This window comes from Canis lupus, chromosome 13, assembly GCF_003254725.2.
Source record: "Canis lupus dingo isolate Sandy chromosome 13, ASM325472v2, whole genome shotgun sequence".
In the NCBI taxonomy this organism is placed as follows: Eukaryota; Metazoa; Chordata; class Mammalia; order Carnivora; family Canidae; genus Canis; species Canis lupus.
In genome coordinates, this window is record NC_064255.1 from 4,354,496 (window position 1) to 4,366,886 (window position 12,391).

Below are 12,391 nucleotides of genomic sequence, written 5' to 3' on the forward strand. Positions count from 1 at the left end.
TCTGGGAGGAAAGATGTTTTTATCACTCATGCTGACTCTGGGATTCTGACTCCTAGAGGTCTGTAAAGCATTTTTAGCCGATGCTGGATAGAGCATCTGATATTGAGCACTTTAACATGAATTAGCAAAGCTCAGACTTGGAGAATTCACAAAGAAGAACAAAATAAACTCCATAAATTGACTCCATAAAGGCAGTTAGTTCATATACTGGATGCTTCTCTGGTAACTCCGTCCAAATTCGTACTTTATAATAAAATGACAAGTGTCCATGCGTTAGCTATGCTCAGCAAATAGCCATGACTTTATACTTTGTGTGTTCCTTCCTATTAGACTGGCCTCATTGTAATGACAATTACTGTAAATGGGTCACCCAAATAATTAGATACATATGGAAACCCTGGATATTAAAATTTGCTAATCTTCCCCGCTCTGAGTGGCCTCTCTTTTCCAAAATAGGTGGCCACCCTACAGGGGCATGCTAATCCATTTACTGCCATACATATGTTCCCAGACATGGGTGCTGTACAGTGCCAACGAGTGTAAAATGTATTATACTTTCCAAGAGCTTTTGTATACATAGCTTTGTTTGAGCTTGCCAGTAGCTCTATGAGCTGAATAAGACAGGTGTGTTCAGCCCTGTTCTTAAAAGTGGATGCTGAGACCCAGGAGTGAGAAAGCAACTTTCCCAAGGAATAAACTAGTTATCAGTAGACCCAGAACCAGAATGTAGGCATGATGGTTAATTCTGTGTGTCACCTTGATGGGGCTAGAGAGTGTCCAGATATTTGATCAAACATTATTCTAGTTGCGTCTGTGAGGGTGTTTCTGTGGGAGATTAACATTTGAACCAACAGACTGAGTAGAGCAGACTGCCCTCCCTAATGTGGGTTGGCCTCCTCCAATCAGTTGAAGGCCTGACTACAGCAGAAGACTAAGGAGGAATACCTGCTATCTGACTATCTTTAAGCTGGGGCATTAGCTTTTTTCCTGCCTTCAGACTGAGACTGAAACATCAGCTCTTTCTGAGTCTTGAGACTGCCCCCATTTGCACTGGAACTATACCATCAGCTCTTCTGAGTCTCCAGCTTGCCCACTACAGATCTTGGGACTTGCCAGCCTCCAACACCACATAAAACAATTCCTTATAATTAATCTCTTTATATAAATTCTATTTGCTCTCTTTCTCTGGAGAACCCTAATACACCGGGTCTTATCATTTGACCAGTGCTCTTCCCTTACACCTTCTCTAGGGCACAGCTACCTGTGCAGAAAATTAGAGGCATTTCTATTTGAGAACCAACTCTAAGCCTTTTTCCAAACTGTTTAGTTGATCAGAAAAATGCCAGAACTGGATTACCACTCACACACACACACACACACACGTGCAAAATGTGCATGCACACACAAAATCAGTGGGACATCTCTAGAAAAAAGAAAAAAAAAGGCTTCCCTTAAGGTGTCCCTTGATTTCATTTCTCAAAAGATTTCTCTTAACTCCAAGGTTTTGCTGACTGTCCAGTGCCCTCGATGAAGGTCCTCATTTATGTCTTGCCTCATTCTGAGTATCCCCAAAGAGAAAGGGTGGGGTGAGAGCTGAACCATTCCAGGCTGAGGAATTAGATTCACTGAGAGGGCTTTGGTGAGCCTTATGTATGGCCATCTTGATCAGATTTCCCTGCCCAATTAAAAATGCAATGAAGAGAACCTAAATCCCATGCAACTCTCTGAGAGCTTAGAAGGTTGTAGTGAGTGGTCCTTCTAATACTAGCAGAGATGGATAGGAATAAGAAAAAGGCAGTTTCAGCTTTTCATTGCCTTTGTACACTGCAGGTCATCTAACAACTCCTTAATTGTTCTCACTCCCTAACGATGCACAGAACCACTTCTCAGTTCAGTTTTCAGTTTGACAAAATTTCATGAGCCCCTGCTATGTGTCAGGCACTGTATTAGGTGCTGGTGATAGAGCAGTGAGCAAGATTCACAGGGTCCTTTGTCTTTGTGGAATTTTACAAAGGTCAAGGGAAAAGACATTAAGCAATTTCAGCAAACTGTAATTATTAGAGCAGAAATGTCAAAGTAAAAGGAAGGGCAAGGCAACATTTCTAGCAGAAGAAATTGCATACTCAGAGCTTGGACATGGTGTGGAGAATAAGGTGGAAAGCCATGCAAGGTTGCTAGAAGCAGAACAGTGTGGGACTTCTAGCTCTGCACAGTGCCTTAAGCAGCCACTAGCCGCCTACAGCTACTGAGCACTTGAAATGGAGTTAGTTCCAACTGAGATACACTGTGAGCAAGTAATATATATTGGATTTCAAAGATTCATGCAAAAAAAGAATATATCTCATTAATAATTTTATACTGATTGTTGAAATGTAATACTTTGGATATACTGGGTCAAATAAAAATATTAAAATTAATTTAACAATTTTTTGATGTGGCTATTAGAAAATTTCAAATTACATATATGGCTTACATTATATTGCTATTAGACAGCATTGTTCTAGATCCTGTTAAGAGACTTAGACTTGTTCCTAAGAGCATCGTGAAAGTTTTGAAATGTCTTAAATGAGGAAGTGACATGGTCAGGTTTGCATTTTCAGAAGACTGGCAAGGAAGCTGGATGGTGGGAGACAGGATGAGACTAGTTTGGGATAGTTGCAGTTGGTTGTTTAAGTGAGAGAGTGGATTAGATGAGCGGTAACCACATGGATAGAGAAAACTTTGAAAAAGTCAAATCACTAACACCAAATAAATGGCTCATTTTGGTGAGAAATGATAGCTTGAACCTCGGTGAAATTTCCATCTTTGTCAATCAAAAATGGTTGAATAGTCAAAGTTGGAACAACTGAGTCATAAAAATAAATATTGTATAATAACTCAAAGAATGACATAAATATCCCTAATTTCATAGTGACATAAATAACTGAATACATAAGTACATGGAGGAGAAGCAACAACTCTTTCCTCCAGAATTTCAATTAATACACAATGAAGGCAATAGGAAATCACTATTAGAATATCACAGTAATAACTGCCATAAGCAAGATCTATTTAAGCATACTTGAGTGGTATGCCTAAAGGTGTAAGTGGAAACAGGTTATTCGTCTTAAAGAATCTCTCTCCGGGCAGCCCGGGTGGCTCAGCGGTTGAGCGCCGCCTTCAGCCCAGGGCATGATTCTGGAGACCCAGGATTGAGTCCCACGTCAGGCTCCCTGCATGGAGCCTGCTTCTCCCTCTGCCTATCTCTCTGCCTCTCTCTCTCTGTGTCTCTCATGAATGAATAAATAAAAAATCTTTTTAAAAATCTCTCTCCAAATAGTTAATAATTATAAAGAGAAAAATAGGTTATAGTGGAAAATTTTGGCAGACATCACTTAGCTAAGTGATCCAGGTTACTATCACCAGAAACACAGATATCATGTATTTCTTGATATGATGCACTGAAGACATCACTCTGTGGTATCTTCCCAATTAATGCATAATCTCAATCTAGTCATCAAAAAACATCAAACCCAAATTGAGGGTCATTCTACAAAATAACCGACAAGTACAATCCAAGAGAAGACAAGACAGGATGACCATCGATTGGAGAAAACGGAGTAGGACAATTTAAATGTTTGAGATCCTAGATTAGATACTCTAACAGAAAAAAAAGACGGATAGAAAAACTAGTGAAACTCAAACTAAGTTCTATGCTTTAGTTAATAGTTTTGCATCAAGATTAATTTCTTAACTTTGATAAACGTTCTATGGGTAAGATGTTACACGAGGGAAAGCTGGATGAAAGGTTAAATGGGAACTCTATTTTTGCAACTCTAAGTCTAAAATCATCTACAAAGAGGGACGCCTGGGTGGCTGAGTGGTTGAGAGGCTTGCCTTTGGCTCAGGTCATGATCTTGGGGTCCTGGGATGAAGTCCTGTATCAGGCTTCCCGCAGGGAGCCTGCTTCTCCCTCTGCCTATGTCTCTGCCTCTCTCTGTGTCTCTCGTAAAATCTTAAAAAAAAAAAAAAATTATCAAAAAAGAATGAACTATTAAAACAGCTTGAATATCAGCAATTTCTTACAGTCTGACCTTAATAGATGTCAGACAGGAAACCACCAAAAGTAGTGCTAAAGCTACACTAATACCACATTGTCATTACATGCTACAAATATTCTGGCTTCGGGGCAACTTTTGCATCAAGATCAGAACCAGCATGAACATTCAACTCAAATATATTACTGTTAAAATGATTTGATTTACAAAATTTCTAAGGAAAAGTCTTGGATGCAACTAGGACTGGGAAGAACACAGCAATGGGTGGCACATATCCACTGGCCATGTCAGTACAAGGGGATGAGTACTAGGTCAGCTACTTTCCTGTTCTCCCACTTCTGAGGACCTACCACCACCATGAGGAACTGAGTCAGGATGGTCCAGGTTCCCACTATAGAAGCTGCGGAACAACAAGGCCCCTCCCCAGCAGCTCTGTTGTTAGGTGGTGTTAAGTTTCCAAGAAATAAGTAGCAACAGATGCACAGATGACCCGGGATGCTAGTCTTATAACTGGTGCCAAGTGAGTACATTACATCGCCCCCTACCATGGGTGTTCAACAGTAAGTAAGCCAGACTTCAGGTCAATGGTTATGTTGGACACTGCAAAAGATGTTCTCCCATGACAAGGGGGTTTCAGAGCCAACTAAAATAGCAATCTCCAGAAGTATACTCAATACACCAAGTAGCATTTATAGCTCCTAGGTCCCTGACAAGTAACTAGCAAGCGTTGCTCTTCCCAGGTGTATTACCATTCTCGCAGTTTAAGTACCAGTATGTTTATTGCATTTAAGGTTTCACTTAATAGTCTGAGCTAATCTAACTTCTAGAGGTAATTTACACTCTATTTAACAGGTCAGGCTCCTTTTCATTTGCTGCAGCAGTCTCATTGCTTGTAATTATTCACTGTGGTATGCCCTTTAACTTAATGCTACTTAAGGTTTTGCGGAGAGCCAGAGCTATATTTCAACCCCAAATCATCAAAATGTACAAGAATGTTCAAAGATTAAAATGCGCTGGTTTCTTAGACTGGGCAGGCTTGCAAATTATCTCAATGAATATATGGATACCAGGCCTCACTTTGTATATGCTCTAAATTGATTCATGTTAAGGACACACTCCTAACAATTCTAAATTTGAATGAAGCTCTTAAGAGAATTTCAGACACTAAATCTTTGGACAGTACCATAAGTGACCAATGTCACGTGTCAGTGACCAAATCACATTAGACTGAGAATAGTTCTTAACAAATGCAATCAACCAAGTAAATATACCAAAGAAAATTCTTTATTGTAAACAAGATATAAAGTACAACAAAAGAAATATTGTGCAAATTGTAAATCACAAAGATTTTTTTTATTAAAAGAATTCTTGTTTTCCAAGGGTCCAAGTTTTGATGTCAGAAATCAATACCCAATAGAGAAAAATGTTAAATGGGAAAATATAGTGCCATTTTTCACCATATATTTTAAACAATTGACTTTTGTTTTACCACTGTGTATATCATCCACTATACAACAGAATGTAACAGAAATACTGTTAACAATAGTGAATTTTTAACAACTTCTACTCAACTAGTTCCACCTCCCTCCCCACCCACCAAAACTCTTATAAATTAACAGGATGACATTTGTCCATGTGAATAATGGTCACTAACTTTCTAATTCAATTGAGCACATATTACATCCTCATAATATAAGGGTATTTTACTAATGACATAAGCCATCATTTTCAAGGAGTTATCTAAAATTCTTGGTATCCCTTCTTTACAATATATATTTTTATCTTCAATTCTTTTTTTCTAAACAAAGTGCAATGTATCTTAGAGTCTACAGAGAACACATTGGTATACAATTTTCAAATCTACACAAGAAACTGCAGGCAGACTAAAGTTCAAAGCATAATAAAATGCCTAGATATATTCATCTGTTAAAACTTTCAAAACAAAAACGTGAAAAATTATAGCTATACTTCAAAGCAATTAAATTATTGAGGATTCCAATTCTCTGGGCCCTCTTCAGCAATATACAGTTGCTTAATTCCAAATGTTATCAAGTATAAAAATGCTAGTTCTAGATATATTTAACAACTACATCCACAAAGTTGACTGGAAAGACTATGAATAGTAAACAAGGTAACTAGGAAAAGATGCCAATATTCGTAATAATACAAATCAATTTTCCATCTCCATCTCTGTACCGTAATGTTTATCTCCAGTCTCTCTACTCTTGAAACCAGTGCTTTAGAAGAATCACATTGAAAAGTTGGTCTCAAGTATAAATGGTGAAAATGAAGTAATAAATTGTGCACACAAATTCAAAATCTGTGCTACCTGTGTTGACCTCATCTGAAACCTTCAAAAAATATTTAAAGGAATAAAAGCTTTCTCATCTCTCTTATGTGATAAGAAATGAATCCTGCCACACCGTGACCTGCCTGTGGCTGCAGCACTTCTTGTCCTCTAACCCAGGCGGAGCATTCTCCTCAGCTGTAGGGCTTCTGTTTTCGGCCCACACTAGAGGACCACAGACTTGCAGTGGAAGCATTTTTATAACACCACTGGCTCCTGGCAGTAACCAAAGTTACTTCTCATTCTCACCTTCTGAGCGGTCACTGTTTGGGGGCAGGGGTTGGAGGTAAGGCAATGTCGTTTAACTTGCTCACTTCCATCTGCCAATTTGGTAGCTTCTTGGCTGACAGATGGCGCCGGGCATGCTTGGTCAAATGGTCACTCCTCATGAACCGTCGGTCACACATGGGACAAGCAAATTTCTTTTCACCTGTGTGGGTTCGCCGGTGTCTGGACAGTTCATCAGAACGGGCAAACCTCCTTTCACAGCCTTTCCAGCTACAGCTAAAAGGCTTTTCTCCTGAGACAAAGAAATTCAGATCGTTACTATGCATTTATCAAATCACTGGAAATTACATATCTAGTTATATCTAAAGATATACATTTTAAAATATCCTAAGAGAATCTTTTCAAAATAAAAGCTACTAAATGAATCAACTGTTAAGTGAATATGTATGCTGCTCTATTTTCAACTTTCATTCTGTCACATTTATAGGAATCTTCCCTTTACAAAAAGCCAAAAACAAAAAGTTTTCTGACTTCAACTATGATAAAAAGGTTTTAGAAATACTTTTATTAATTACTCAGACACTCAAAGATCATCATTAAATAAATTAAAAAACACCTTGATGAAATATTTTAGAAGAACTTTTAAGTATTATCCACTGAACTGGTTAATAAAGCAAGCTCTTCTTTAACATGCCTGGTTTATATATATGTGATCACGGCCTAAAAATATTCATCTGAATTTCTAAGACACAAATAAGAAATGGTTGGTACCTGTGTGTGTTCTCATGTGCGCCTTCAGATGAGAGCTTTTAAAGTATGTCTTGCCGCATCCTGGGTGGCTACAGATGTGACTTCTTATCCTGGAGGAGTCAATCTGAGGAGTGACTTTTGCTGCGGAAGGGGAAAACCCCGGAGCAGGGGCAATAGGAGAGAGTCTGGTGCCATTTGGGCTCACCACTGGAGGCTTTGGGTTCTGAACGACAGGCTGGGGTACGACAAACATGACAGCGCCTTTGGGCACCTGAGTGCCCATGAACACAACGGGTGGGCAGACGGGTGGTGGCTGACTGGGTGGAGTGCTAGGGACGACTGTGGTCACAACAGGGTTGTTTGCAGGGAGGGGAACCATCTGACAGATGACTGGCATAGGTGGCACTCCCCCTGTTGATACTGCAGGTGGAGAGACCAACACCGACTTCTGTTGTGGGGACCCAGGGGCTGGCTGAGGTCTACAGATGACAGTCTCTGAGGAAGGCACAGAAAAGTCATAAAGTGCGGGACTTGCTTTCTCATCAACATCTGCTGCTGTGTTTCTCTCACACTTGGATCTGTTTGGTGACACAGCTGCACAGGGTATGTTTTTTCTGGCAGCCTCAACATTTAGGTGGGTTCTTCTTCGAAAAGAATTGTCCTGATAATTGAGAATGCTGGCTGCTTTCACTGGGCAGGATCGGTGGTTACACAGCTGGGCATCGGCTGTATGACGAATCACACTTGTGGCCTGAGCCTTGGGGAGTTTGGGAGGAGGTACTGGGCTCTTTTCTTCCTCTTTGAAAGGTGCAGCAATGTGAGGCTTGGCAGTATCTGAGAATGATTTGAAGTGTCCAGTAGATGGCGCTGATGCCATCAAATTTGACACTTGGGAGGGTTCAAAGTCAGAAGGACTGTAAGGTGGAGTCAAACACTAGAAAAGAGAAATATACAGGCAATGGGCATGAGAAATTAAGTCCATTACGTAAACTACAAAAAACCAAAACAAAACAAAAACAAAACCAACAATTCTATCATCTACATTCTCATCTTAAAAACAGAAATACTTACAAATGCTGGAATCGTATGAAAATCAGGTGTACCCGGGAGTAGATTTTCTTCCTCAGACATATCGGATACTGGAGTAACAGGTCTATTTTCAATATATTTCTTAAAATCAGACTTCCAACTGCAGCTCATTGACATTAGTGCTTCTACAGCTTCAAAATCACTCTTTTCTGCAGTTTTGTTCCACGAATACACACTCTCTTTTGATCTTTCAGAAATTATTTCCATCCTTTCCTCCTTAAAAAAAAAAAACAAAAAACACCAAAGGTCAAATGATTATAAGCATATTTTTGTCATCCAAATAACACACAGAGCAACACACAACTATCTTCTTTAAAACTTTTTTCTTTATAATTCACACAACTTTCCAAATTTCTGAAATAATTTTTCTCTCACTCATACTAACACTAATGGTAAAAATAAAATCTTCATTCTTTCTATCACACGTAGGGTTGAACACTGATATCCTTGCAAGGAAGAGAGGAGCACTTTATTACCATTAAGGAAACCGAGGCTAAAATTAACAATGCACACAAGATCCAAGAAAGCAAACCTGATTCAGAAATTTTATATTTTTTCCCAGAGTACCCACTTGCAACTGGGGTCAGACAAAATAAGGGAAGGGCTCTGCAAAAGTTCTTTTTTCAATAATACAGGTGTGGCATGAGAACTTTTGAGACACCAGTTCCTGATAGGGGAAAAAAGCCCTACAACTTTCTTAAAAAGGCAGTGTAGTGGACAGAGCTCTGGCCCGTTGATAGGGGTCTGACCTTTGGAAAGGTACTTTGCACTTTATGATAAAATCAACAGGAGAGAAATCTTCAGTGGCTCTTTAAAATTACTGCATTAGGTTATTCGAAATCTTTCATAGCTTGAAAATGTCTTCACAGCTTGATTATCTCTGGTAAAGATAAATATGGGGGAAAAATCCCAAAGCTTTATCTAAACTTCAGGTTCTTCATATTTGTGTTCCTTTTCACTACATCTATTTAACACAATGGTTTGTTATGCACAACTATGACCAGCTAATGCAATACTACTTAAAAAAAAAGGCCAATCATAAAATGTAATCTTCTACCCAGAATTGGCAAAAACTGACCGTACTGAGTCTACAATAGTCCAATCGAACATATTTTAATTTTTAAAATAACTGTTAGAAGAATGACAGCACACGCTTGGCATTTATTTGTACAACTCCAGATTCCACCAACTGTTCAATGCTTCCTATTAAAGTTCCTTAAACTGCACTTTAGAAAACGGTACTACGTATCACCTCCATTTTCCATTACAGTGATCTCATTCTTTTGGTCTGAGTAGAGATTGTGTAAAAATACCGAAAAGCATTCTTTGCGTTGCAAAGTATTCTTCTCAGGGCTTGCTCTAAAGAAACGCACACACGCTTCGTGTTGAAATCCTTAGAAGAGGAGCCACTGCTCTGGGAATTTCAGTAAAAACGCTATTGCGTAACCGCGCGCCCCTTCAAGCTGCAGAGGACAGCGCGGGTGGGTGCAAAAAGCCTCAGGCCGCCGAGGCAAAGAAAAGGAGAAACGGCAGGCGAGCGGGGAAGGGGAGCGTGAGCTGGGAAGGGCAGGAAGAGAGGCGGGGAGGGGAGGAAAGGGAGTGGGGCGGGAGGCAGGAAAGGGAAGGGCGGGCGGAGGCGCGGGCGGAGGCGCGGGCGGGGAGGCAGACGAGGGGCGGGGGCGGCGGCGGGGGCGGCCGGCGGGGGAGATCCTCGCTGGCGAGCACAGACGGATGGGGCCGCCCTAACCTCAACGAGGCTCGCGGGTGAGTCACCGGGAACATTCCTCGCCGCTCGCACGTCCCCGCGCCCCTGCCCCCGCCATTGGCCAGCCCGCCCGGCGGCGCGGGCCCGGATTGGCTGCACCGCGAAGGGCGGGGGCGCGGGGGAGGAGGGGGCGCGGCATGTGAACAAAGCGTGATCAGCCGCTGCTCCGGGCCGCGCAGGAAACGTGAACTGGGAATTGCCGCGCCGTCACCTTTCACCTACTTCCTGAGCCCGCGGCCCCCGCCCTCGCGCCGGCCCGGGGGAGGGGCCGCGGGCGCCGCCGCCAACCGCCCGGCAGTGCGCGCCCGAGCCCGCGGGGAGAGGCGGGGCCGCGGGCGCCGGCCCCGGCCCCGGCCCCGGCAGCGGGAGCGCCCGCCCCTCCCCGCGCCCGCCGAGCCGCCGTTCCCTTAGGAACCGACAGCGGGGCCGGGCCTCGCTGCCGCCCCTGGCGGAGGCCGGGGCTGGGTCACCCGGGGACGAGGAGCTCCCTGGGCGCAGCCGCTCCCGGCCCACCCCCGGCCTCCGCCTCGGCTGCCGGAGGAGGAGCCGGGTCCCCGCGGAAGCCCGGCCCCCGCCCCCTCCCGGCCGCAGCCCCGGGGGATCCGGCCGAGCCCTCGGCGCTTCCCGCCCACGCCGCGCGCGGGACCTCAGACCACCCCGTCTTCCCCGCAGACGCCGCGCCCCCTCCCCGCGGTTTCCGGCAGCTCCGTCTCCGCCCGCGGAGTCTCCACAGGTTCCCAGACGTGCAGCCCCCACAGACTCCCGCTCCAGACGCGCGGCCCCGCGGCCCGCACCCCCGCGTCTCGCGGCCCGGCTCCCCCGCCCACGTCCCCCGCCCGCTGCCGGCTCCCGCCCTCCGCCCTCCGCCCTCCGCCCTCCCCTCCCGGGGGTCCTCAAAGGCGGTCACTGGCTCCCGCCGGGACCCGGGGGCCCCTGCCGACGTGCGGGGGCGCACCTCCTCGTCCCCCTCGGCGGCCCCGGCCCACGTGCCGTTCCTCCGCGCCCACGCCGGGCGCCCCCTCGCCCGGCCCGGCCCGGCCCCGCGGTCGGCCGCGCAGCCCCGGCACCAGCCTCCGCCGAGACCCCCGAGAGGGGCCGCCCCTCGCCCCTCGCCCCTCCCGGGGACACACCGCCCCTCGAGCGCCCGGGCAGCGCCTCCCGCCCAGGGTCCCATTCCCGGTCCAGACGGCGGCGTCGCTCCCGGCGCCAGGTGCACGGGGGCCTCCTCGTCATCCCCGCACTGCCCTCTTACACCTTCCCCGGGCCCGCGGCCGGGGCAGCAGGCCCCTCCCCGCTGCGCTCCCCTGCAGGCATCCTCCCCCTCACCTGCCTCAGGTCCCCCTGCGGAGCTGCCCCTGGCCCTCCTCCTCACACCTTGGGCAAGGCCCCTGTCCCTTGGTCCCCAGGTCCCGATCCGCCCGTGCTGACCCACTCCGCGGCACACACGCCCTCCCCAGTGCCCAGTCTGCAGGCAGAAAGCCCGGTCCTCCCCCACGACTCCGCGGCAGCGCCGGTCGTCGGCGCCGCTGCTGTCCGGAGCTCGGGGCTGGCGCCCGGCTCGCCCCTCGGACGCGGAGGAAGGGAAGGACAGGGGCATCCCCAGGTGACCTACCGCAGCGTGCTGGAGGGAAGCGCCGAAGTTGAGCATGGCTGGCTGCCTGGCGGCCGGCGGCGAGCTCACTGGCTGCTGCGCTGCTTGGCTGCCGGGCCACGGACGGGCGCTCGGAGACACTCGACGCCGCTCCCGCCGCCGCCGCGCGCCGCGCCGTCTGCCCCCTCCCCATTCAGGTAGCCTCTCCGCCTGCCCCGCGCCGCGGGCGGGGGCGGGGGCGGAGCCTGCGGCCGGCCAATCAGCGACAAAGGTGTGTGAGGCGCCGGCCAATGGGCTCCCGGGGCCACGCGTGATCAGCGGCTGCCCGGCAGCGTGAAGCTTGTGTCAGTGGAGCGTGTACACAATCCCCGGCAGCGTGTTCCCTCGGCCCTGCCCGAGGGAACTCCCGCCGCCACCTGACTCGGCGACACCCCCTCGGCCCTCGCCCACCCCCACCCCCCCCGCTGTCCTCCGCCCCGGCCGAGGGGGCGGTGCCGCGGGCGGGGGCCCAGCCGGAGGCGCGGCGGCGGCGCGCCCAGGCTCTGCGGAGGGCCGGGCCCACGTGGGAGGTGGGGAGGGATGCC

At 47.0% G+C, this 12,391-nt stretch overlaps 1 protein-coding gene across 4 annotated transcripts; it reads right to left on the reverse strand.

The window, feature by feature from the left end:
- Positions 1 to 5,303: 5,303 nt before the first annotated feature.
- Positions 5,304 to 12,016, reverse strand: KLF10 (KLF transcription factor 10). 4 transcript variants are annotated; one of them, XM_025450835.3, is made up of 4 exons: positions 11,829 to 12,016; positions 8,434 to 8,667; positions 7,384 to 8,296; positions 5,304 to 6,904 (listed from the first exon to the last, which is right to left on the reverse strand). In XM_025450835.3, exons 1-4 carry the CDS (start codon positions 11,862 to 11,864, stop codon positions 6,645 to 6,647), a joined length of 1,443 nt encoding a protein of 480 aa, XP_025306620.1. In that variant the 5' UTR covers positions 11,865 to 12,016; the 3' UTR covers positions 5,304 to 6,644. The 4 variants fall into 4 exon arrangements, with proteins under 4 accessions (XP_025306620.1, XP_048949258.1, XP_025306623.1 ...); XM_049093301.1 differs by lacking the exon at positions 11,829 to 12,016 and adding an exon at positions 10,199 to 10,216; XM_025450838.3 differs by lacking the exon at positions 11,829 to 12,016 and adding an exon at positions 9,765 to 9,961.
- Between the last annotated feature and the right edge of the window lie 375 nt (positions 12,017 to 12,391).

What these genes read in the sequence shown, in the direction of transcription:
- KLF10 (XM_025450835.3), bottom strand. Translation starts at nt 11,864, where the DNA reads ATGCTCAACTTCGGCGCTTCCCTCCAGCACGCTGCG. An exon ending in TTCATACGATTCCAGCATTT is followed by an intron (nt 8,297 to 8,433) that starts GTAAGTATTTCT and finishes TCTCTTTTCTAG; the next exon opens with TGTTTGACTCCACCTTACAG. An exon ending in GCACATGAGAACACACACAG is followed by an intron (nt 6,905 to 7,383) that starts GTACCAACCATT and finishes TCTTTGTCTCAG; the next exon opens with GAGAAAAGCCTTTTAGCTGT.